The following is a 27,050-nucleotide window of genomic DNA, read 5'->3' as shown; positions in this document are numbered from 1 at the left end:
TTAAACAAGAATATGATGGGCATACATATTGACTGAAGAACAAAGAGAAAATTGAATCAATATTCATCAATTAATATCTTGAAATTGAAATAGACCCAACTTCACATTAAATCGAAGAAAAAATAAGAGAAAATTGAATAACAAAATCTGAGTACGAAGAGAACTACATCCTTGCTTGATCTGTTGTATTTCATGTGGCTATTAACAAGCTAGCCTGCTGCGATGGCAGACATGAGAGAGAGCTCCCCAGCAAGAACTGAACCAGCAACTATGCTGGCCAAGAGCATTGAATTTGATCCTGGTGAATCTCTGCTTGCACCCTTCACACCAAGTAGATTCAAACAAGCTGACTGAGATGCAAGTTGGGTCCCACCACCTACTGTTTTCCTACTCAAATCGCCTAAATTTTCTGATTTTGTTGACTTATCTGCCACGTCATTACCTTCTTCCCCCTCTCGAACAACAATGGCTGAATCTGCAACACACGGTCCTCCATTAGCACGATTCAATTCCTCGCCCATATCTGCAGCTACTTCAACCACAACAGCATCATTTTGAGCCTCCTTACTACCTTCATTCACAATTGGCTTTGCAGCCCAGGTTGAAACCATAACCACAATTTTTTTTTTAAACTCGTTCTCAGACATTGCTCTTGACTATGATCGAATGTTGCATAAACCTTATACGGCTTTGGTTTCCATTCATAAACCACTTTATGTTTAAACTTAGTCCCATTCTCCCTCTCCAGGATTAAACAATCTGAAAAATTACAAAGAGAATCAATCTCTAAACAGATCCGTGCAAATCCAAATCGAGATCTATTAGCAGTGGCTTCACCAGAATGCAGAGGAATTCCAATCTTACTTCCTATACGACCCAAGCAAAGTATTTCTCTCATTGGCTCAGAATTCAGACTGTAGAGTTGAGAACCATGTTGTAAGCTGTAACACCAAAAACATGTGCCACACAGACATCTTATTTTCCTATAGGAACGGTGTCTACTTGGCGGATTTTAGTAGGAATTGAAATCAGATTGGGCTTCGATCACATGCCGATGTGGCATTTTCTTTCCACAAATTTTCTAAAGAACAGGAGGACTATATTTTAATTTTAGAAATCAAAAAACATTTCAAATTGAGTAATTTCAACCGTCCAAGCAAAGAGTCTTTGATGAGATCGTGTTGATCTCATCACCAAAACATATATATATAGGCCTTACTTCTAACTCATAAACGTTCCTCACCTGATCTCCTAATTCGCCAGTTGCCTGCGACGCCTTCTCTTTGGCATCCACCTCCTCTTGTTTCGGATCTTTATCCTTACCACCGCTCATCGCATCTTTCATAGCTTCTTTTGCCTCTCCAGCACTATGTGAAAAAGGCTCATATTTGACGGTCTTAGCCCGTCAAATTTTGAGAAATTTGACGGACCCTCCCGTCAAATATGCTCGTCAAATATTCTCTTGTAGAATTTTTTTTTTTGACGGCCTTGGACTATCAAATTATTGGAGAATGGACTTAAAAAAAACAAAAAAAAATCCATAGAGTATGACTGTCAAATTTGGAGGTTTAACAAACAATAACACGGTCCTCTAATTCACCAATCACAATGAACGAAATAATATATAAAAAAAAAATCAGAAAAAGAAAAAATAAAAGATCGAAAATTAATATACATGTAAACCTCTTTATTAAGATCGAAAATTCTGTCGAAGCTACAAATAACTGACAATAAAGCAGTATATGATATATATATACAGCTATTTATGTTACAATCCTTATTTAATTTAGAACACAAAACACAAACAATTGACGATACCAACAACAAGGATGGAGTATCCAACAATATGGTGGTAAAAATTCCAGTAAATCCTGTACTTGTGCTCCTTTAACCTTAGGAACAATGCGAAAATCTGCACAACACAAAGAATGATAAACTCGTTATGATTGATTAAGAAAATATGCCTAAAATAAGAAACAATGAACAAATTAGGAACAATTATAATTACCTGCAATGTTGCGAAACAAAAGAGAGTGATCCCAATATTCCGATGAGATTTGTATACCAAACCCTTCGAATTGGCCCCGAGCTGAAGACCAGTAGCCCATCCGGCAACTCCAATAACATAGGAAGAACTCTGACAAAAGATATGAAGATAAAACCAAGCTGGATCTGCTGACTATATGACGCTGGTTTCATGTTTCCAGTATAGGGGTAGATGATGGAATCTTTGATATTTTTGGAACGTCTCATTAAAGCAAATGTATGTGCCACAGTAAATCTAGTTTTTTATTTAGCTATAGGACCGAGGTGGGTCCACTTTACAGGTACAGGTCTCTGTCCTGAAGATAAGGGTATCTACCTGATGATGATTGCCTCCAACATTATAAAGCAATGTTGATTCAACAAAGCTTAGCATCTCCATTGTTATTCTCACAAAGGAAACCCCCCAAGAGCTAAGACCATTTTCTTTATTTCTTCAAAAAAATGCAGGCACCAACATTACTCACTCAGAAAGACAGCATGTTGGCTAATTATGTCCCTGTATTTGTCATGTTACCAGTAAGTATCATTTAAACTTTGGAACATAAGCATTTAATATTTACTATATGCTAAGGTTGGTCATGAACATATATCATCAAATACTAATGTTGTCATGTTTTTTTGTTTTTGTTTTTGTTTTGTTTTGGTTATGTAATTGGGTGTTGTGGAATAGTTGGGTGTGGTGACAGTTGATAATGTTTTTGAAAACAAAGATGAAATTGAGAAACAACTCAAGCATCTTAGAGGGGTAGATGTTGATGGGGTCATGGTGGATGTGTGGTGGGGTGTAATAGAAGCTAAGGGTCCTAAGCAATATGATTGGAGTGCTTACAGGGACTTATTTCGAGTAGTTCAAGAATGTGGGCTGAAATTACAAGTGATGGACATGCAGAGAAGTGGAACCCATTACCAAAAAGAGTAAAACAAAAGGATCTTCCAGAGTAAAAGTGATAGCTTATATTTGGAGGGGAAAGCTCACTTCAACACAATCTCCTGCCTTGGCTACAATTCTTTTGATCAACACATCAAAACCATTTTCCTGCACAAAGTAACTAAATGATGTCATTTCGAAGGGTTTTATCACATATATCGCACGAATAAGGCTGCATAGTAAAGTTGCATATTGTACCTGCAGGCCTGGGGGAGCCTTGAAGATCACTATATCTGTAACATCACAGTCTTTGTTCAGCTTTTCATAGATATAATCTTTGCCAGTTGGGTATTTCATGGGTTGGGCAGTTAACCTTTCGAGCAATATGAATGTAAAAAATATACCTAAACTACACACTTAATTTCAGATTTTATTATACTACCAATCCATATTTGGTTTTAATTGAATACAACGTACAATGACAACAAAATTTTGAAAATGAGAAATCTAATGTTACTAAAAGGTTGATCTTAAGGAGCATCTCTACCATCTTAAGCGGCAAAATACACACAAGTACAACACCAAATAATTTGATGGATACCACCTAAGAGATCTCCAACAAAAATTGTTGCAATATATGATTATCAAAACCATCCAATTTACCACATACTTATCAAAAGAAATATATGTTCATTTTCATCCGATCAAGTCTTCCATTTAGCATAGAAAATCTCATAAGTGAGACCCATCCAATTATGATTCCCCATTTACCGAAGGTACTCACACATTGAAAACAATGTTAATCATGAATCGAAATAAATGTTAAAGAGGGTACCCAGGAAGTGTAATAAGATTTATTTCTGATGGAGCCCATTGCTTGAAAACCTCAAGTGAAAAACCGCCACTGATCATCCCAGGAGTGGCAAAGAGAACACAAGGTCCGGGAGCATTTATAAGAGAACGGTCAAAACTGCAAACTGCATCATCCATGCCCATGTAAGTGATGAATAATGAAGCCACTTGATCAATAATCATTAGCAATTCCACTATTTTCCTTGTTTATAGATACTAGAATTAAATAAAGGCACTTTAGCACTTATATAATGCTAGGTCTCTGCCTATCGTACAAAACCCTAGTGCTTTTTGGTGGGTACCATTTAACAGAGTTTGGATAGGATAGTCACTGATGTATTAAGTTTGATGCCATAATGCCATACCAAGCCACACATGTGCTAATTTTTCTCTTACTGTATTGAACAATTTACAATCTAGTGCCCCTTAGAAAAAATTATAATATGAAAGGCCACAGTTATTTTTAATTAAAAAATAATAATAATCCAACCAACCACTTCCAGGGATGAGGTTTGGGCGTGGGCATGGGTGTTGGTGTTGGCCAATACATTAGGAAGAAGAAGAATTAACATAGCACATCTACAAGAGAGAAAATATAAAGGAAGTAGTGTCTAAATACTTGGTGGGATGATCACAACCTTCTGTACGTAGGAGGTAAAAATTCTACAAACAAAAGTAGGTACAGATTGACAAAGCACAAGTGAATGCCCTCTATATCTCACTAAGAAAAAGAGAATCATCACACGAATAATTTGTAAACCACTTTTGATGGACTTACAAGTTTCAGATTGAGCTGATTTTTTGTGAGGATAATCTTCTCATCATAGAGAACATCCTCACAAAAAATCAGCTCAATCCAAAACCTCTAACCCATATTTTGAACAACCATTGTTTTTACATATGTCCCTTGATCCGCCCCCATATATATATGTACTTCTTTATGGATAAATTGGAAAGAAAATTCATAAACTAAACAGTTTTTCTTTTAAAACTAAACATTCTTCTTCTATGCATATGAGTTTGCATTATTAAGTCTTTGTCTCTGAAAATGTTTAAAAACCCAACCTCACGGATGTGGAAAACTATAATGCACCTCACACTTTTGACATCCCATAAGTTTTCCATCAGATTGGCTCAATAAGATTTTCATTTAGAAGAATAAGATCACAAGTCCCTAGCTTATATTAAAAAAAAACACTTCAGCTCTGTAAAGTGGGCTCCTCTCACAAGGTTCACTTTTATTTAATCTAAAAGACTTGCAGAGGTCTTTTCAAACCATCTCAATTGTTTGGTGAAGCTTATTAAACTAAAGAAACAATGAATAAGATCTTAATTATGAGACCAAGGCAATATTCCTGACTTCTTTACCCCATTATGTTTAGTTTTCCAAACCTCATTTCTTAAAAATTCCCCACTTGCACCTCATCTCAATACCCATATTCATTTTGAAGCATCTTTCTCCATAAACGATATAGTTCCCAACATCCATAACCAACACGCATAAAACCATCAATTGCACCTGATCTGAATTCGAAATAGATTTTCCAACATAGTTAATCGTAGTAAAGCTTAAATAGGGTTTTCCAAAAGGTTAATAGTCTCTTGAATCTCTCCCAGGTCAGAACCCCCCCTCCCACTTTGCAATAGATCAACCCACAATAAGGAAAAAATTCTTACAAGTCAAGACACAAAATGAGATGAAGCATTTGAATCGAACTCTCACCAACAGGATGTCACCTTTTTTTTTTTTTTGTGCATAATATTCTCCAAACAAGAAAACAACCAACACCTAGTCAGCAAATTTAAGCCTCGGTGCTAAATATGATTACTGGCAAGAAAATCATCTATTGTTGTGGTCCAAATAGGAAACATAAATGATCCTAAACAATCCCCAATAAGGAACCTTTCCTAACCAATATCAACAAAATGACCAATGCTTATTCTCTCTAATATTAAGAATGATAATGTTATAGTATAAGTTGTAGTAAACCCAATTGCAACTTACAGCTAAAGAACACCAGGGAAACCAATCAACATTAACCATTATAAAATTTCAAAATTGTGGAAAATATACCAATGAAAATAACATAAAAAAAAAAAGTGCAAGATTAGTGGTTTACTTACAAATTAAAAATAAAAGTTAACTCCATTGGCACTCAACCAAACATCAATGATTTAAAAAAATAAATGAAAATGACATAGCCCGAGTGAGACTGAATCAATCCAACACATACTAATGGTCAATTAATCAATCAATATCGGTATGAGATTTTGACAAATAGAAAATGTCCCTCAGCTCTGCAATGCCAAGAATGCATCTCAAAAGATTGTTCAAGCGCACTAAACATAGACAAACAAATGCCCGATTGCGATGCATTAGACTATTTATAGCCTTACACTTAAACAACTAAGAATATAAATCATGAGAATCTATATATTAGGTAGAAAAAGAATATCTACTTGTCCCATATAGGACTAAATGATAGAGAGAAAAATATGTCTAGAAAAATATCAGAATGATCTTAAATCTGATTTTTTTTGTGAGGATGATTTCCTCTTCACCAAAAGAAAAAATCCAGTCCTCGACTTATCCCCATGTGGGCCCCATGAGTATGTGTCCTTTAAGTGCTCATGTATGTTGTACTAGCGATTTACCCACATTTCATTGTGACTATATTGGTTCAGGTGTGTACGGAGGTGAGACCTGCAGCAGATGAGGAGCTTTCATCTATGTATATTGAGGAATTTCGATATGTTTGTGTGCCCTTAACCTTGATATATTCTTAGCTATGATCATCTTGGAATTCCTTTTATACTGATCTGGACAACAGAACAATAAAATGTAAGGTTCTTTGCAAGGAATTGTAGGATGGCAAAGAAACTATGTAAGCTCTGAGGTACTTAAATCATATTTGGAGTTGCACTGGGAAGGGTGGGGTAGAGAAGAAAAGAATTCCTTTTTTATGGGATTGATATTTTAACATTTCCTAAAGAAAATCTTTATAATTTCTATTAAAATTGTAGGGTTAGCATGTATTGGATGGGGTCTGCCAGATAGCCAATTGAGTATCCCCTACTCCTATCCTACATTTGCAATGTGGAAGCTGGTGGTGGACTAGCTTTACTGGATATATGGAATTGGGATATTTCCTCCTATTTTAATATTCTACCAGGAAACCCTCAAAGAACTTCTATTATTGTTGATATACATGGATATGGAATGAGGGATTTGAATATTGATGGGAGAAATAACAATGTGGAAAACAAGACTAGCATACTATACAATAAGAGAGTAGACTGATTGAAAGGGATGTGTACAATTTAGCTTAGTAGCTTGTATTTGTAACTGTTTGTATCAGCAGCAGCATACTTATCTACATCGAAGCTTTATCACAAATACTTATACATGTCTGTATATGGTCGAGAAGGAGGGGTTACAATAAGATGATGGCCATTGTTAAGGCTTGAGTTATTTTTATATGTTCTGTTTGTAGTGACCGGATTCCCTCCCTGCTAGGGGTGTAGATGGATTGGATTGGACCTGAAATCTAATATGATCCAATCTAATAATCCATTAGAGTTTAGATCTAGGATTTGATATTCAATAAGATAATGGATCGATTCTGGATCAACCATGTCTCATTACAACAGGGATATGAAGATCACATAATATGCGGGGAAATATTAAAATTATATCAAAATCTAAAATTACAATAGATTGTATCACTGCAACTCCATTCTAGGTATCGAGATTGATACGAAATACATCGGATAAAAAACCTAAATCTTCTATCAAAATCTAAATACATCGGATAAAAAACCTAAATCTTCAATCCAAATCTAAATATATCGGATGAAAAATCTTAATACAGTCTATATAAAGAAAAGAGGGATTAGAGAGAATACCTAATCCAAAGTCGTAATGATTCCTAGCTTGTTGCGTGAGGTGATGCAGCAGGTGAGAGTCTCTTTGTGACCAACCAGGTCAATTCGAGCTATCTCTGACCAATCTAGATCGAGATCGATCGATCAAATAGAGTGGGAGATGAGATCTATCGAGGGAGATAGATCGAAAAAGAGATCGATCGAGAAAGAGACTGCGAGAGAAAGATGGAGAGGTCGATCGATCGAGAGAATGAAAAAGAGAGGTCGATCGATCGAGATAGCGACTGTGAGAAAGTGATGGATACGTCGATCGATCGATCCAGAGAGATAAAAGGCGAGGTCGACCGAGACAGAGACTGTGAGCGGTCGATCGATCGATGTCTATGAGAGAGGCAGAGAGAAAGAGAAACCGTAACAGAGTGAGAGATAAAGGGCGAGTTCGATCGATCGATCGATGTCTGTGAGAGGCAGAGAAAGAGAAACAGTAACAGTAACAGAGAGAGAGAGAGAGAGAGAGAGAAACAGTAAAATGCGTGGTCCACAGGCCGCCGAGTTTGGGTTTTAAAACTCGACGGGCCAGGCCCAACAATTTTTTTTATGGAAATTTGCGTTTTTCACATAGTGCAGCCTTCTCATAAGCCATGTTTGATACTTTACCAGCCTTATCTGCTGCCAATTCCGCCGCTTCTATAACACCAAATCACATCACCAATTAATTAAGATAAGATCCTGTTTAATTTAATTAAGTTAAAAAATGATGATAAATCAGACCAGAGGCAGTGTTGATCATAGTTTCTTTGGTCTTGAAGGCAGCATCCGTTGCCATGTCCATTATATTATGAGCCGTCTCCTGTTGATTTGCAAATCCCCTAAATGAGCATATCGAATATCAATAAATTATCTGAAAAAGGAAGAAAAATTAATTAATGGATGGGAGGATGAATTAACACTGTTTTCTTTTCTGGCAAGCATTTCGTGCTGCTCTAAAATAGAGTTTCCCATAAAAAGACCATTATCCTTATTAGACATCCCGTACTTAACAAGCGTCTCCATTCAAGTTGTCAAGTCATGATCCAACACTAAATCTTCCGTACCAATTTCAGAACTGTTATCCTTCCCTTGCCTTGCTGTCCCAAGCTCAGATGTCTCATATGCTTATCACTACCATAGTTTAGTGTTTTGGAAGAACCGTCACCAACCACAGAAACTATTGAACTTTGTTGAAAAGAAACTGCACTGTTTCCAGAAGGCTTTGCCTCTAAAGTTTGCTGATTTATATCATGAAATGCTGGAAAGAAAAATAAGTGGAACCAACATGTTAATCGGAAGTCATACTTATTAATATATATATATATGTGTGTGTGTGTGTGTGTGTGTGTGCGCGTGTGAAAGTTCAAAGAAAAAAAACGAAGTACAGATGTTCCAAGCACAAATGATGCATTAAGGACAGTAGGAGACACCTACAAGACCTAGCAGCAGCCTCTAGCTCAAGGAACTCCTTGTATTCTTCCATCAATTTATTATTAGAAAATCCAAAGCGCCACCTATTTGAAGTTGGTTAATTATTGTAGAAATAAGAACTACTTAGGGGTACTTTGTCCCAGTCTCATGGAATTCTAAAAACATTCCCACCCAATTTAATAACTAAAACAAGATTTTTATTTTTATTTTTCTTGTGGGGGAGGGGAGGAGGGGGGATATATGTGTTTGGAGAAACAGAACAACCCCTAACACTAATAAAAACATCTCGAACTTAAAGCAATAGATATTACATTAATAGGGTATGAGATAGCTTTGATGAATAGCAACCACTTCAAAATTACTGCAGACACCTCCCTCCATAACCTGCATTTCTGAATAATGCTTGCTTTATCTCTTCAGAACTAAGTAGTGTTCTTTGCTGCAACTACTATCGCACATTACAAGAATATATAAAAGGAAACATTAAAGTGATCAATAGCCTTGAAAAAAAAAACACCAATTTAAGACATTTAAAGTGAACAAAAATATAATTAATTTTAAAAATTAATACCTCTGAGCAAGAAGCTTGCATTGAAAAATCATTGAAACAGCTTATAACACATTGTTGAATCTCTAGGCCTACTGCTTCAAGGGTGTTTACGGTCGAGAACAACAAGCCCGGCTTCCCCGTGCAGCAAATCTCGATCCGGGTATCCATATTCCTCCTTTCCACATCAAACTGCACATAAATTGGGTATAAATCGATTCCACATTCACCGAAGGGGTCTTTAATATTTAGATCAGAAATCATACCTTGGGGGAATTCCTGATGAGGATTTCATTTGGTTTTAAATCCTTCAAGATGCCCATTAGGTTCAATTGATTTGAACCCACTTCAATTTCATCTTGTAAATTCTTGATTCTCTCTAGTAGTTCTTTCACGTAATCTATGGTATCTCCAAGTATAGATGTTCTGTCCATCTGATTAAAGTCCATTTTGATCAACAATCTAACTTATAATAATGTGTATATTTTCAATAAAATGAGCATGAATAACTAGGCCAAATTCAAGAACAAAATAAGTAGTCCAACATAATTGGAAACAAAGATAAATCTAAATAATTGATGAATCAACAAATACCCCATTGATTGATTACCTTGCTTATCTTCGGAACAACTGATCAAAGCATCGAGAGGCGATCGTGCAATCACTTTCTTCTCCGTCTCTCCGCCATTAAATTCTTCGATGGCTGTCCCTCCACCTTCTTAACTCCGTTCTTTCTCTCGAGAGACATACCCATGTCGAAAACTGGAATTTCGGTAGATTGGACTGGTTCCACTTTACAATTATTAGTCTCTCTCCAAATTCTTGACATCACTGTTGAGTAAAATGGGTTCTTCATCCTCCATCATTAATGGGATATCTTCTTGAATTGGAAATAGAAGTGTGTTGTGCTTTTGACCTGATGAATTGATCTCTGGTATTGAGAATCCATCTGGAAATGGGCAGTAAACTTCATTGAAGGAAAAATCGAAACCAGGTTCTGTCGAAATGTCAAATTCTTGGATCGATGAATTGGGTAGAACCATAGTTTGGTTTTCTTTGAAAAAATCTAAGTTCCACCCATTAGAGAAGAACTCATTCAGTCCATTAGGGGAAGTCTCCCATGTCTCTCTTCTTAGAGCTAGTAATTCTTCTATGAAATCATGTTAATTGAGCTCCATCTCTCTATCTTTCCCTCACAAACACACACTAACTCATACACTCACTGCTCACTCCCTAGTGAAAGGAGGAGCATTGATGATATGTAGTTGCACCAAGTTGAAGCATTATATATATAAATGTGTTCAAATTTCAAGACAAGATTTAACTCCCTCTCATTAGTGTGTGAATGAATTACAAACCAACCATATTTGAAGTTTAATACATATAATTGATGAAAAACTAGAGACAACAATGATACCACGTACCATCCCCAATGTTGCTCTCTGCCATTACAGCCAAAAGTTGGAACATGAGAGCGGCTAGACAGGCCTGGGTTGTTCAACCCATTGGAAAAAGAAAATAAACATGAGAGCGAGCAAAGACCTTAAAGTTGGTCTCTGCCATGTGTTGTAACGCTGCTGTTCTTCAACACATACTTGTTAATATCAAGATTTTCCCACCGAAGACATACTTCCCCATGTCCTGGCTGATTTCCTTAAAGTATTTCCCAATTAAGCGTTTCTCTTGGACGAAAGCGCGTATCTATTACAATACTAACTTAAACAAAAGGAAAATCTTCTAATAGAGAACCAGAATTGGAAGAGTCCATCTCCAAATAATACTACATGCAGTATGACTAATCAGGAAAAGGAAAAAAGTAAAGCTCATTGCCCATGTGAAATCTCTGTATTGGCAGTTTATGGGATTTCAATGAGAATGAAAACTAATGGAAATCTGTGTTTCAGCCATTAGATTTAAATTAAGTGGCAAGTTGCAGCCTCATTAAGAAACTAGAGAGTTGAGATTAAATCAATATGACTCAATGATCATCGTGAAATCTCATTCTAGTAAGGTAACCGGATTATACATAAGGGTACTTATCATCACGTATCAGATGGTCTTATGGTAGATGACTTGAACCTTGCCAGTAAAGACAATCTTGGACCTATTGTGATAATCTATTATCACATGGGGTGCGGTGTGCTTGCTTCTTTCTTGAAACTCGTTTAAGATAACATTGTTTAGTTCCATTCATCAAAGATTAAAACAGTGTGAAGTGCTTGAATTGGAGAAACTATCCTAAACAAGTTGGATTCAATTCTTTGAAGGCTCGACTCAAGAATGCAGTCCTGGTAGCAGGCACATTGCAACTACACAATTAAATAGGCCTAGCATGCACATAGTTCTTAGTCTAGAAAAGCTAGTACATGCAGTGTGATGCAAAGGGTTGCTATCTGATAAGTTAAATGTGTTTTGAAACTTTAAGAAGTGAAATATTAAGGAAGGCTATAATATGCACTGTAATAGGGAAACAAAGACAACAAATTTTGGTACCAAGTCATGTGCACTATTTAAGATCAAAGGAGAGAAGATTGACTGTGGAAGGCTATAATATGCACTGTAAAAAGATTCAATTATCACATATATCCTCACACTGTTGGGTGGCGTGCACATTAGACTGTTTTTTTTATTTTTTCTTTCATTGAGTGTGATAGGATTATTAATAGATCCAATCAAACTTAAAATCCAATCCAATAACTTTAGGTCTAGATCAAGGATTTGGATTTCGACAAATATATGATACAATGAGGTTCCAACCCAACATTGATTCTAGGTCAACTATGTCTCAAAAATCGTCACAAAGTTGGATTATAGGTTTAAATCGACAAAGGAAAACTTCCAAAATTGTTGAAAACAATAAAAAAAATATATATGAAAAATTATGAAATATATATAATGAAAATTCATAAAATCTAACTAAAACATAAAATTCTTAAGTTGAAATTTATCAATTCTAAATTCTAAATTCTAAATTCTAAATTAACAAAAAACATTAAAATCCAAAAAAAGCTAAAATCCAAAATCTGTACTGTTTCAGATCGTGCAACAAAGATCTTCCCCACGCTGTTCTCTATCTCACATGCTTCCTGCAACATAAAAACGTAAAGAAAATTCAGAGATTGAAGAGTTCTAAAGCCGCTAAACAAAGAAAATTTTCCCTCCATTTATAATCGGATTAAACAAACCATAACTTCTCAAAATCTCACCGTAGAATATCTACTTGAATCCAAGGAGAAAGAAAAAAAATGGTAAAAAAATTCAGATCTAATCATATCAAAACACTCAGATCTATGAAATCATTTGGATCCTTAATCAAATTTTTATTTGTTTTTAGGTTTTTTTCGTGTAAAATTAACACATTTGGGAAACAGAAAATCAAACTTAATATATTTTGTGGAATCCAAAACCCTAGATCTCATCCTCATCAATCTGAACAACGCTATGGATCCATCAACTTGAGAGAGAGAGAGAGAGTCACCTTAAAAACAACAGATCACTCCATCGTTTCCAATCTTGAGAGATCGAGAGATCACTTCGAGCGATCAAATAGAGAGCGATTGAGCGATGACATCGATCCAGAGATGAGAAAGAAATGGAGAGAAATCGATCGACAGTGAGAAAGCAATGGAGAGGTCGATCGATTGATTGAGATAGAGAGAGCGGCAGAGAGTGAGAGGTCGATCGATCGACAGTGAGAAAGCAATGGAGAGAAATCGATCGACAGTGAAAAAGCAATGGAGAGGTCGATCGATTGAGTGAGATAGAGAGAGAGAGGCAGAGAGTGAGGTCGATCGATCGACTGTGAGAGAGAGAGAGAGAGAGAGAGGGAAAGAAACAGTAGATACGACTATGAGAGAGGAAAGAGGAGCAGAGATTTCGGGTTTAAAATTCGACCGAAAATGTGGTCCATGGGCCGCGGAATTTCGGGTTTAAAATTCGACGGGCCAGGCCCAACAAATTTTTTTAGAAAAAATTGTGATTTTCACGTAGTGATCTCTTCTCCCAGTTCAGTACTCTTCTTTTGTTTGGATCTATTGTAATTATGATAAAAAATTGAAAAGTTTCATTAGTCCTTCCATGCAAGAAACATTAATAATAATTTTTATTTACTTAAGAATCTAGCATAATAAGTAGACTCGGAGATGGGAAACGATAATCGTCCTTGTAGACTAGTAGATTGAGAGTACCCATGAAATTAGTAACTAGAGTTGCAGATTTGGAGGTTGAAATATGCAAAGTTCCAACTAAATAAGTCACCAAATTCATCGAAATTCCATTAACGCAAATCCTCTCAGATAATCGTCCTTGTAGACTAGTAGATTGAGAGTACCCATGAAATTAGTAACTAGAGTTGCAGATTTGGAGGTTGAAATATGCAAAGTTCCAACTAAATAAGTCACCAAATTCATCGAAATTCCATTAACGCAAATCCTCTCAGCAAGTTCAGTACCTGTTCTAACAAAAAACAGACAAAATTGTTAACTTTTTATGTGAAAAAAAAAAAAAACAAAAACAAGAAGAGTGACACATTAATTAATATTTATAAACTAAAGAAAGCTACACATAAGCTGCAATGCAGGATTCAATATGAACAGTCTAATTCAGTTGTAGAGATCATCAAACAAGAAAGAAAAAGAAGCAAAAGCTGTTCAACTATTTGAGCAATCGTAACTGCCTGTTTTTAAAATTTTCTATGCTAACATAATAAACTAAGAGAGAATATTACTGTAAGTAAGACAGTATTTTGATATTTTCCTTTGAACTAAGAGAGAATATTACTGTTGACAGCAAGCCATTCATTTGCATCCTCTCCTGGAGGAAGTCTTACGGCTTCTCTTAGGTTTCCACTACCAAGGGTGGCATCGATGTGCTTTCTTAGCTGTGCACCCTGCACATGTCAAAAGCACAACAGATATGAAAACAAAGAAATCGTGCACATTAATTGCAAGAAGACATGTTTTAACGAGGATTTAGAAAAGAAAGACATTGAAAAGTGTCAGGGCGTCTGACACAGATAATAAGTGTCAAACACAGTGGCTCCTACAAACCTAACGTGCATACCAAGTGCATACAATTGATTCTATATCTTGAGAGAAATATCTTTTAAAATAGCAGTCATCTTATGTACACAAAATAGAAAACATGCACCTGATGAGACAAATTGATGAAATACATTGAAATCACAAGACCTATTGAATGCACTTGGCCTCCCTCATTGAATGCACTATACAATGTTTACCTCGGCTAAGAAGCTGAACTCAATATTTTTCTTCCAATTTCTTCACTCTGGTTACTATGCCTTTACTTACTTCAGCATTGCCATAATAGAACACGTTGTCCCATAAGACCTATTCTTCCTTCCTAAACCTCCATAATGTTTTGCCCAAGAGATTATTTGCAACCTCTAAATTTGAAACCCACTAAACTTCTAAGGCAGACACATATACAATTCACTAATTGAAATTTCTCACCCATTCCATAACATGTAAAAACCCTTTATATTTATAAAAAAAAAAAATGATAGGATAGCCCAATGGGCTCTTGAAAATAAAATGCAATGGACTTCCTATATTTAAAAAAAAGGATAAATTTTCTCCCAAGCAACAATCTTTTAGTTACCAAGCCCAAATACTGTTGGCTTGAGACCTAACTCCAAAAGGGATACCAAGATACAAAAAAGGAAATCTACCAAAAGACATTCCAACAATCTACCAAAAGACATTATTAATAGAAATGAAACAAAATGTTAATAACATTAAATTAGCAGTGTTGTTCATATAAACAATCCTTTTTCAATTAGTTCACCATTTCATTGGCTCTTCACAAAGTGAAGTTTCCCTTGTCTATTATTCTATATGGTCAGCTTTAAAACTGGATATGATAGCAAACGATGAACAGCCTATCCAATTCATAAGAATAAACAACCTAATGATGCTTTTGTTGAAAATGCTCATCTTGGAAAGAGAGATGGTGAACAAGGTGATGCAATAGGCCAAGGAAACGGAGCTTCACGCATACGACCTCCAATGGTATGTCTTACCTCTTCAGTTTCAAGTTTCTCTGGAGTTACCTTTCAAACACAATTCCTCATTTTAAACCCACTGTCATGCATTCACTAAAAAGTAAGTTTCATCTAGCAAGAATAGCAAATTCAGAATTTATTGAATTGGAACAAAACAAATACCTTCGAAAGAGGAGAAAGGGAGAAGCGGTCGTTTCAAACAAATACCTCCAACAGTCATCCGAACTTGGGACCATCCCTTTCCCTCCTCCTTTATCCGAGCTTGGGACCGGCAATGTAAAACATATAATTTTACATTGGCGGAGTTAAAAAGGGGTTAATTAACAACAACAAAAATAGTTATAAAAGAAATCATAAAACATACGTAGGTAAAAAGTCTATGTAGTGAGATTAAATGTACCAAAAACTAAATGTATCGAGATGATATTGGATTTACACCTAACTCTTGACTTGATATTGGATCTTTCTGCATCTGCATTTACATCATCACGACATTTAAGTATAGCTTCTTAGTAAGGAATAATGCAACTGCATATATGAAATTAAATTACCTTTTTCCATTTCTTCATCAATAAAATTGTGTCCTAAATTTGGGCCATTCAGTGACATCTCCGATCGTCAAATCTTCAAAAGTTCCTTCCCCACTTTGTAGTTCCACGCTCCCAACAAGGATATCGTCAATAATGACATTGTAGCAATCTGGATCAGTAGCAGACACACATGACACTCTCCCTATGGCAATAGGATCACACGACTTTCGTATACGAAACAGCTTACAACGGCCCCTAGCTGTTTGCGCAATTGATCGATCTGATTGTGCCTCCTGATGTGTTGAATCGTGTCTCGCCTAGAAAGTTGCAAAACAATAGATGCAACATAAATATTTTATAAATTCAAACATTTAATATGAATGAAATCTACTATTTAATTAAATTAAAATTTATACTTGAGAAGAACTTCCAATATTAAAGGAAGGTTGCATCAGTGTTCCAGTTTGAGCATAAAAAAGTAATTTCTCTTCTAATAATTTGCGTGTTCTAGACTCCTCAAGTAGTTGTTCTGTCAACTCCTCAAACTTGGCATTAAACTTAACCTCCAAATTAGCCTCGAATGTTTGATGTGATGCTTGTTGATCTCTTAAGGCTTTCTTTAATGGAGCTGTATAATGCATGGAGGTTTTAGAAACACCGAGACCCATACCTCGTACAAGACCTCGACTATCATGACCATAAATCTATGCAAAAAATAATAATAATAAATAAGTAATGTTAATACTTTCAAGAAACATTATGTAGATCAATTAAGAGTTTAAATAATGCATACTGTTACAACTGGATCATGGTCCAAATCCCTATGTACACTAGAGGGATCAATATCAATCATCCTGTCAATCGCTTACTACAAATTAAATGAATATTTAATTTAATAATTTCTTGGTACAATTAATATCAAATAAATAAATTAATTAATTATTCTTACAAGTTGTTGTTTATCAAGCCCATCCTTCTTAGTATGAGTCGCAAGAAAGACATCTGTCCTTGTGACCTCCCCAGTAGGATTTTTTTTTCTCTGTAAGATAGTAAATACATTAGAAATAATTAATATGTCTACTAATTTCATATTTATAATATAAACTTACCAACTCTTCGGCAATCCTTGCTTATCCTTTTCGGCCTGAAGTGTGTGTAGTCTTTTGTGCTTTCCTAGCTTTCTTTCCATTATGCCTTAATGTTTGCACGTCGGGTCTCGAACACTCATCAACGAATATTTCCCAATCTTCTTTCTTCACGTATGGAGGTATATGAACTTTTCTTTCTGCATCCGTATTATATTTATCATATACCTCACAACGAAGGTTACTTTTCCAATCTTTCCATAAGAGATTGGCCTTTTTAAGGACCCATTCTCTATTCTCATCTGAAACAGTATATATATTCTGCAAGGAAGACAAATTATTTTAAATTAATAGTTAAAATATACATAACAAATAAATAACAGAACAAATAGACAAAAGAACTCACTTTTATAACTTCCCATATTTGATTTTTAAGATCATTGGGCACATTGCTCCACTTGATATAAATCGGCGATACATAAGTCTTCAGAACACGTCCTATGGATGTACACAATTTGTTTGAATTCTCCCCAATAGGTTATCCATCTATACTAAATCTCACAGGAATACCTGCACCTATTACAAATAGTCGATAATTTATAAAATCAGACATCTAATAAGAAATATAAAATATGTTAATATCATAAATCAATAATAACATACTCTGAGAAGTAAACCCATAAGAAGTGGATGCAGATGATCTATCGCTTGACATAGTATCTGTCAAACAAATACAACAATTATAACAAACTATATACACTTATAATTAAGATTAACATGCCTATAAAATTGATTTTTTAGAATTAAAAATAAATAAAATGTCTAACCAGGAAACAAAATGTCTTACAAGCATTGTCAATCATCATTTTCTATATTATCGTCTTCTATGATATCATCTCGTAATGTTGTAGTTAAAACATCTTCATTCATTCTTTTCTCAAATACAAAGGGATCTTCATAAGAGTCCACGTCTCGATTCAATCTCTTCGGAACTTCCAAGACAACATGCCAATCATCCATAGGTCTACTATGATCTTTGCAATAGAATATTTGAGTTGCTTGAGAAGCAAGAATAAATGGCTCATCAGTTTCTCTTGTATTTTTCATCAATCTTTTCAAATTAACATAAATCAAATTTGTTTCTAGATCAACTGTATATCCATTTGCATCTTCTATGCGCACCCAGTCACAATAGAATACTGTAACTCTAAAGTCATGATAATCGAGATCTAGAATCTATTTCACAATGCCATAGTAAGTGACTTCTTCATTCACCATATTAGTATCCCTGACACTTGACCTAAAACTAGTTATGGCTTTCATAGAAATCCCACTGTTTTGTGTTGTTTTATTCATTTTTGAATCTGCTGTACAAAAAATATATCCATTTACTGAATATGCACTATATGAAATAGCTTCAAACTTCGGCCCATCAACAAGTCTTTTTAAGGGACAACTTGGTTCATTTTGTAATTTTTGTCTAAGCCAAGAAATGTAATCCATTGACTTTTCTTATCGTAAATTTCCTCTCCGAATTTGACTGTCGAATGTGTGGCTCTGAATATAAGTAGCATATTTCCTATACACGAAAGTAACGTGAATGTGTTATATAATCTTTAACATAATGCTCAAGTGTATAGGAAAATCAAATTTACATACCTTTCCCACTCAGCATTTTCAGGTGACTAGCGGAGTACCCATTTACGTGCTTGTTGGTATTGAACATTTTCAAAAATGCAAACCTTCCCTTTTTTATCAATAGGATATGGTCCTTCACTACCAGCATCCATTACTATCATTGGGCATCATTTTCTATCATTGGGCATATAATTCATGGCGTACATCATTGCCTCGTCCATGAGAAAACATTCAGTAATAGATCCCTCTGGATATGTATGATTTAGTACATATCGTTTGCATGTTTTCATCATCCTGAGATGCGTGTGTCGTTGAATATTAGATCTTGGTATTAAACTTATTAATACAATATAGAAACAAATACATAATATAAAATTTTTTATTTACCTTTCAAAGGGATACATCCATCGATATCTAACAGATCCACAAACTTGGACTTCTTCTGTCAAATGCACAATAAGGTGTGTCATAGAAACAAAAAACGACGGCGAAAAATACTTTTTGAACACACATAATGTTTCTACAATGCGTTCTTTCATATTCGAAAGTTCTTCACGGATGATCTCTTTCGAACACAAGACATTAAAGAATACCGATAACTACCGAATAGCAATGCGCAAAACTTTATGTGTCTTGAATGCATGCATCAGCAACACTAGTAATAGTTGTTGCATAAGAATGTGATAATCATGAGACTTCAAATTTTTTAACTCGTTATCCTCTAAGCTCACGTTATGTTTCCAGTTTGCACTATACCCCATAGGAACCTTCAAATTATACAAAGTCTTACAAATTAACTCTTTTTCCCGTCGAGATAGTACGTAAGGAGCTTCCGGATATGTCAACTTGCCATTCTTTTCTACTGGTCACAATTTTTTTCTTATTCTTATATCCTTAAGATCTTGACGAACTTGAAGACCATCCTTAGTCTTATCCTTCGTGTTCATAATTGTTGCAAAAAGATTTTCTGTCACATTTTTCTCCACGTGCATTACATCCAAATTATGACGAATAGGTAGATCCTATGAGAATGAAATAATATATGTTAGTTGCAACAATCATTATATAGTATAAATCATTAATAGTTTAAAAAAATTATAACGTACCTTCCAATATGGTAAATCAAAAAAGATCGATCTCTTAGACCATGCAGATGATTCATTTTCATCTACAGACCTTTTTCGCTTATTGCCTGGTATTTTTCCAAATTTTGTTTGTATATTTTCTATATTTCTTAATACTTCAAAACCACTCAAACGCCGATGATGTTTTCTATGTTCTTCATTTCCATTAAATTGTGATTTTTGACTCCTGAAAATATGTCTTGAATTTGTTAGAAATCTTCTATGTCCCATATAAGCAAATTTTTTTCCATGTTTTAGCCACAATGCCTCTGTCCCTTCGCTACAAACAGGACAACCATACTTTCCTGCAGTCCTACAACCCGACAAATGACCATACGCAGGAAAATCATGTATTGCCCATAACAAAATTGCTTTCATTGTAAAATTACTCTTTTTATGAGAGTCATATATTATTGTTCCACTAGACCACAATTCATTCAACTCTGCAACCAATGGCTGTAAGTAAACGTCAATATCGTACCTAGGACCCTTTTTTCCAGGAATCAATAATGTTAACATTGTAAACTCCTTTCGCATGCATAGGGATGGAGGAAGATTGTACGGGACAATCATAGCAGGCCAACAACTATAAGAATTGTTATTATTCCCAAAAGGATTGAATCCATCTGTTGCAAGTCCTAATCGAACATTACGTGCTTCAGTAGCAAATGTCTCCCACTTACGATTTACTTGTTGCCAATAGGAAGAATCCCTTGGATGACGCATACTTAATTCATTCGGTACTGAACCCACATCTTCATGCCATGTCATATTCTCTGCAATCCACGGTATATTGTACATTCTTTGTAGTCTTGGTGTTAATGGAAAATATCTTAATTTTTTCCACGGTAAACGTGAACTTCTCGGTTTCAAATCGTTTATCGGTTTCCATCTACTTTCACCACACGTGGGACAACTATCCTTATTTTCATGTTCTCTCCAGTATAATATGCAATCGTTACGACATGCATGGATAATCTCGCACTTCATACGCAAAGATTTGACCATCTTCTTAGCAGTGAAAGTATTATCTGACAAAGTATTCTCATCAGGTAAAATCTGTTTAATTAATTGTAGCAACTCTGAGAAGCTCTTATTAGACTATTGATGTCTAGCCTTCATGCTCAACAAATCAATTGTCACGGATAATTTTGTATTCTCAATTTGACAAGATAGATATAAAGGTTGCATCGAATCCTCTATCAATTTCTTATATTGAATATCCTCTTATGAATCATCATGAACTTGAACATCTTCTTCGTCATTAACTTCATCCACATATGCAGGAGTACCAGCCCCTATATGATCTTGAGCATTATCCTCATCATGAATACGTTCAAATGTGTCATTTACCATATCAACCATTCTTGGGAATGCATCTTCATTACGATTACTAGTAGAAGAACCAATACCGATATTGACATCACTTATGGGGATTTCTCCATGATAGATCAATGTCGTGTAGGAAGTATCTATACCATCACATATTAAATGTGTATGAATATCTTTAAGTGTTTTCTTTCCTCCTACAAGATTACGACATTTAACACAAGGACAACAATACCAATCATCACTCCCCAGTTTATGTGTATTATCTTTTATAAATCTAAAAAACGAATTAACTCCTTCTAAGTATTCAACAGATAGTCTTGGTGGTGTCATCCATTCTTTGCTTGGGGGCGTAAACGAGGAAGACATTTTCTGCGAATGAAAATACAAATGAAATTATTATTGATGAAAAAAAGTGAATAAAAATCTAAAATAAAGGTAAAATGTGAATGAAATATGGATTTATTAAGATGGGAAAAAAGTTGGACGAGGGGAGTGGAAAAGAGAGGACGAATCCCATGCCACACCGCACCACACCAATGTATTATCATCATCATTCTTTAGGTTTAGGCATGCATATCTAAAAAGCTTGTTGCCTTTTTCATGATAAAGCAGTCCCAAAAAGAATGAACAAAATGGTGTTTAACCTCCTCACCACTATTCGAGTGTGTGGGCCTTCAACTTCCATTATTATCATATGACATATTAGAGCACATAAAAAGTAATCAATACAGAATAAATGGTATAAGTTGCTAATTAAAATAGTGTGGTACAATGTATCCCAAGTTTTTAGAGATAGAAAAGTGAACATTAGAACATCATTAACTATCTATCATGTGGTACTACGTATCCCAATGAATTAAGGGTTATTGTTGTAGTCCTTGTAGTGTTGTTTGTGAATTTTCTCTTACTATTTTGCATTGTCCAAGTTCTGAGTGATTTATGCAATTGTTTGGACTTTCGGACTATATGAAACATTTCCTTTGAAGAGTCTTTTTTCTGACCTCTAGAAACTTTGTGTTTGTGTGTGTGGAAAACTCACAAATAAGGGACTATTCGGTACATTGGTGGATCAATGAATAAATCATTAGTATCATCTTCTTCAATATTCAATTAAGAGAATAAGCAATCAATTAAGAGAATGGTTAAGAAATAGATGACAATAAAAATTATAATGAAATAAGAAGCTATAATATAGGAAGTAATGAAATAAATGAATCCGAGTTTGATGCAAGCAAAGAATACAACTATATGAAGCATGCTTTAAACAACGCGTCACTTGAAATACAAGTTTGCTGTTTCGTTTAATATAAAAGCTTGATGACAACCTCTACATGAGTCACTTTCGGGGCCCACCAACTCTGCTATCAGATCGTTTAATATAAAAGCTTTCTTGTCTTCACTGATTAGTATTTAGTTTGGCCTAAGATTATCTTCTACATTTTCTCTGATGGAAACCTACTTTCTTGATGAGTAATTCTAGTACCTATCTGCATTATGATTGGCTCTGCTTGGGAAATCTAGACATTCAACTGCGATAGTTAAGTAATAGCCTTTGTAATATTACATTACATTTTCTATTCAAAACTAATTTTAAATATAAATTCGAATTTCTTTTTGAAACACACATTTGGGGTGTTATTTAGTATCATCTATGGGTCCCACTCTTATATCATAAAGACATAACATTACTGTTTTAACGGTTGCAACGGTAATGCAAGGAATCTTACACTGCTATAATGGTCCCCTTCAAACCTTGATTTCATCTATAGCATTTTGCTGGATTATTTGGTTGCATGGTTTCCATATGATAGTGGCTTACATGCAGTGTGTGTCTAATGTGACTTAATAAAATCCCACAAAAATGTTGTATCCATCAACCTATTAGCCCTTTTGTGGGGCTGTATCTCTCCCCCTTGGTGCCTTTAAATTCACATAAACAAACCCCACATGTAAATTAGGATAATAATGTACCTAATTTGATACCTAATCACATCTACTTGCACCATCTATGGGTTCAAGTCTCATTATTAGACAGAGGTGAGTAGTATATGTAGGATGAGGGGTGCAAATTTTGGTGGGTGGGTATGGTTGGAAGTTGGAACTAAACCAAATCCAAACCAAGCTTTAAAATACTTAACCCAAATCCAGCTTGGGCTGGTCTAGTTGTAGGTTAAGATTTGCCACTCATATTATTAAATATCATATGTATAATTTAACTTTATTTTTAGTAATCCCTCTCAATTATTTTGCAAAATATTAATCCTACGTTGCATAAATGATAAGAAGTTATCTTCACTTTCTTGGTAGATTCTTACTGACCAACACTGTTACTTTGCCATACTATACTAGCAACATCAGCAACTGTTGACCACAAGCATTTATTCCCCAACCATCAGTTGAATGGGGCTTCATCAATCTAATCAATCCAATTGTTTCATTAATTGAAGAGAATCAATGTAAACCCCAAGATCAGAGGGTTATTTTTAGCATGATCTAAACAGACTTATTTAAATAAAATTTCCTAAAAATGAATGAGACTAAATTCATAAGAAATAAATAATTTCATAAAGTAACCCATTTCATGCCTAATACAGTGGCCATTTTATACATTTCACTAAAAAACAAGGCTCTATAAATAAGAAATAAATAATTTAAAGATAATACAATGGCTTATTATGGTTCCCCTTTAATATATATAGCAATGACGAAAACAAAAAGTCTTAGGACCGGATGGTATTCCTATAGAAGCATGAAAATGCATAGAAGTTTTAGAATATCCTAGCTAACTAAGCCATTCAATAATATTTTAAAGACTAAAAATTGTCAGATGAATGGAGCAAATAGTAACAACTATTTAGACAAAAACGAATATATCAGAAAATAACTTTGATTTTTTGTTGGGTAGATCAACCATCGAGGCAATCTTTCTACTTAGAGAAATGGTAGAGAAGTATAGAAAAAAGAGAAAGAGTATTCATACAGTTTTTATTAACTTAGAGCAAGCATAAGACGAAGTACCTAGAAAACCAATTTGGGGGGTATTGGGAAAGAAGGGAATCCTGATTACTATTGATCTGCATAAGGGATCAACTTTGAGTCTGTATTTGTTTGTTTTAGTTATAAATTGAATAATTTGGCAATGTGGAAATACTAGATTAAACAAGTAATTTCGACTAATAATTTCAACAAGAGTAGATCATCTACCTACTGCTTAAATTGGATACTTCCCCAACTAGTCTCATTTTACAAGTTTTCCAAAACATTCCCCCAGAAATGAACACATTAGAACTACTAAATTCTTTCAAATATTAGTTTTAGATTAACTTCTAGTTGTTTAGTTACAATAGTGATAAAAAACTCAATCGTGGCTAGGGATTTGTTGGTGGATCTTAGTTCTGTGAACATGATATGAATTGCTACAATTAGAAATCAGGAAGAGACGATTCAAATAAGGGTATTTTCCAACAAAATATCAATTAAAAAACCTTTAATGCCTTCAAACGTAAGAAATAATTTGAGATCGGCGAATCCGTACCTCTTTCTTCTTCAAATCTGCTAAAGATGACCTTGGTAATTTCAGAGAATCGAGTGAGAGATCGAAGTCTTAGATCAATGATTTTGAAATCTAATTGCGTCTGGAAACCCTAGTTATTTTTCTTCAAAAGCCGAGATTTTGTGAGTGAGATCGAGCGAAGAATTAATGTTCAAAATAAGATCAATTCTGTGAGTGAAAGAGAGTCGATCGAACGAAATCTAGAGTCAGTGAAAGAGAGAGAATCGATCGAACGAAAACAAGTGTGAGTGAAAGAGAGAGAGTAGATCGAACGAAAACCAGTGAGTGGAAGAGAGAGATTCGATCGAACAAAATCGATGAGTGAGAGAGAGAGAGATTCGATCGAAGAAAAACAGGTGAGTGAGAGTGAGATTCGATCGAAGAAAACCAGTGCGTGAAACAGAGAGACAGAGAGAGTCGAGAAAGAGAGAGACGATCGAACGAAATAGAGTGTGTGAGTCGAGTTTGAGTCGATAATAACGATACGAGTTGAGTCAAACGTAAAAGTGTCTGAGTTGAGTCGATTTTAAGGCGGAAAAAGGGATTAGCAACTGTGGTAATCCGTCGCTTAAAACGACGGCTGAAAGCTGTCATTTTTTCTGAAAAAGTCGCGTCGCTTTTTTCCTATTATGACGTAGCGGTACCTAATTAAAGTATAAAAAAAAGGCTATCAAAGAGGAGCCAAAAATACCTAAGAACTTGAACCATTGCAAAGATTACTTCCTCATAAACCATCTACAAGCTCCATATATAATTGTTAGGATATCGATTAGCAGACATTCCTATTGAGGATAGCCATAAGTTGAGCCAAAGTGAGGGTAGTTGTCACAAATAGAAATGTAGAAAATAGCTTCATGTTTCTAATGTTTTCAAAGACAATAGAGTAAGAGAAGCATTGAAACTTATAATTTAAGAGAGAAGCCCATATGGATAGAATCATGTGCAATATAAAGAATATCATAAGAACACTCCTTTCAATGATTTGAAAGAGGGTCGTGAAACCCATTCTAGTGATTTTGAACAATGAAATAATGCGGAACTATGACAAAATTGATAAAACCCAAGTAGGAAAACATATGGAACTTTGACAAAGCTGATAAAACTTTGAAAACATCCGTCTCATTCTCCATTCCATAGTCAATTTCTTTTAATATCAACAACCCTCTAAATATGGTGGCTATACTCCATACTGAAACAATGAGAATTTGAGTCAAAACCATCATCGACATTGACCATTTATAGTCAGAAACTCCACGCCGAAACTCTAACTTCTTAAGAGCAAATGATTGAAGCGCAACCTATAATACAAGTAGTGCAGAAAGTGTAGAAAGCACGCACATAGTTAAGAACATTAGATAAGCAATGAGGACCAATTCAGAGCTTTGTTTACAACTAGGTAGATAAAATGACTTCAATGTATGTAGCATACTCTTATTCTCTGAATTTTGAGATACTTTTTTTATAAGTTCATCAGCAGGTTTAGAAGAGTGGGAAATTTTGACGTTGGCAAAATCCAAAGCAGACCATAACACTACTTATGTGACACGACTTTATATGTCATAGAGATCTCAAGTTGGTAGTATTTTGTAATGTGTTTGTCAAGATGCTAATCATCTGACACTTGAAGATCGTGATTAGCTTGAATGGAAACTCATATAAATATGAATTAACACAACTATTAAGGTCACTCAAAAGCTTTACTAGGCCATGGTTGCTTAATCTTTACTTGTTCCCTCAAGAATCCACACTTGTAATGCACGTTTTTATTTATTTATTTAATCCTTTAATTTTTAGCAATAGATTTACCGGTCGGGCCCTAACACCAAGATGTGATAAGTGAGGCAGTTCTTTTAGAAGCGCTACCCTCACAATGTTACTCCTAGCTGCTATTACCTGCAAAATGTTGTAATTACACTCTTCATAGTTTTATATACTAAACATACAGGCCTTTTAAAAGTTAGAGGATAAGGACAAATAACAAAATCAGTAACAATTACAACCTCCTCATCCCCTTCAACTTTATTGACCAAAAGAATAGCAGGTCCTATAACAGAAGATGGGGGAGATCTAGGAACAATGCTCTCAACCTGAATGCCACATTAAATCC

At 35.0% G+C, this 27,050-nt stretch overlaps 2 protein-coding genes and 1 long non-coding RNA gene across 21 annotated transcripts; all 3 read right to left on the bottom strand.

The window, feature by feature from the left end:
- On the bottom strand, positions 1–12,667 carry LOC147410602 (uncharacterized). Of its 11 annotated transcripts, none has more exons than XM_086437413.1 (7): positions 10,270–12,667; positions 9,926–10,093; positions 8,600–9,851; positions 8,423–8,520; positions 8,280–8,338; positions 1,244–1,366; positions 1–475 (listed from the first exon to the last, which is right to left on the bottom strand). In XM_086437413.1, exons 4-7 carry the CDS (start codon positions 8,481–8,483, stop codon positions 401–403), a joined length of 318 nt encoding a protein of 105 aa, XP_086293539.1. In that variant the 5' UTR covers positions 8,484–8,520; positions 8,600–9,851; positions 9,926–10,093; positions 10,270–12,667; the 3' UTR covers positions 1–400. The 11 variants fall into 11 exon arrangements, with proteins under 11 accessions (XP_086293539.1, XP_086293557.1, XP_086293573.1 ...); XM_086437431.1 differs by adding an exon at positions 865–941 and having other exon boundaries at positions 1–759; positions 8,423–9,851; positions 10,270–12,661; XM_086437447.1 differs by adding an exon at positions 865–914 and having other exon boundaries at positions 1–759; positions 8,423–9,851; positions 10,270–12,661.
- LOC147410603 (cytochrome b561 and DOMON domain-containing protein At4g17280-like) lies at positions 1,384–8,264 on the bottom strand. 8 transcript variants are annotated; one of them, XM_086437352.1, is made up of 7 exons: positions 7,673–8,264; positions 3,750–3,891; positions 3,173–3,207; positions 3,023–3,082; positions 2,363–2,542; positions 2,009–2,137; positions 1,384–1,912 (listed from the first exon to the last, which is right to left on the bottom strand). In XM_086437352.1, the coding sequence occupies exons 5-7, from the start codon at positions 2,423–2,425 to the stop codon at positions 1,787–1,789; spliced, it is 318 nt and encodes a 105-aa protein (XP_086293478.1). In that variant the 5' UTR covers positions 2,426–2,542; positions 3,023–3,082; positions 3,173–3,207; positions 3,750–3,891; positions 7,673–8,264; the 3' UTR covers positions 1,384–1,786. The 8 variants fall into 8 exon arrangements, 6 of the variants coding, with proteins under 6 accessions (XP_086293478.1, XP_086293469.1, XP_086293460.1 ...); XM_086437343.1 differs by lacking the exon at positions 7,673–8,264 and having other exon boundaries at positions 1,701–1,912; positions 3,173–4,590; XM_086437334.1 differs by lacking the exon at positions 7,673–8,264 and having other exon boundaries at positions 1,702–1,912; positions 2,954–3,082; positions 3,173–4,587.
- A 1,550-nt stretch (positions 12,668–14,217) lies between the features above and the next one.
- LOC147410601 (uncharacterized) lies at positions 14,218–25,429 on the bottom strand. Of its 2 annotated transcripts, none has more exons than XR_015177067.1 (4): positions 24,926–25,429; positions 15,700–15,760; positions 14,899–15,026; positions 14,218–14,547 (listed from the first exon to the last, which is right to left on the bottom strand). It is a non-coding gene; the product is annotated as an uncharacterized LOC147410601 (long non-coding RNA). The 2 variants fall into 2 exon arrangements; XR_015177070.1 differs by lacking the exons at positions 14,218–14,547; positions 14,899–15,026; positions 15,700–15,760 and adding exons at positions 17,397–17,617; positions 17,703–17,872; positions 17,960–18,016.
- Positions 25,430–27,050: the final 1,621 nt, after the last annotated feature.

The sequence above is a fragment of the Akebia trifoliata genome, chromosome 1, assembly GCF_017979445.1.
Source record: "Akebia trifoliata isolate Shusen 1 chromosome 1, ASM1797944v1, whole genome shotgun sequence".
In the NCBI taxonomy this organism is placed as follows: Eukaryota; Viridiplantae; Streptophyta; class Magnoliopsida; order Ranunculales; family Lardizabalaceae; genus Akebia; species Akebia trifoliata.
Note: the sequence above shows the minus strand (reverse complement) of the source record. Positions and strands in the feature narration are given on the sequence as shown.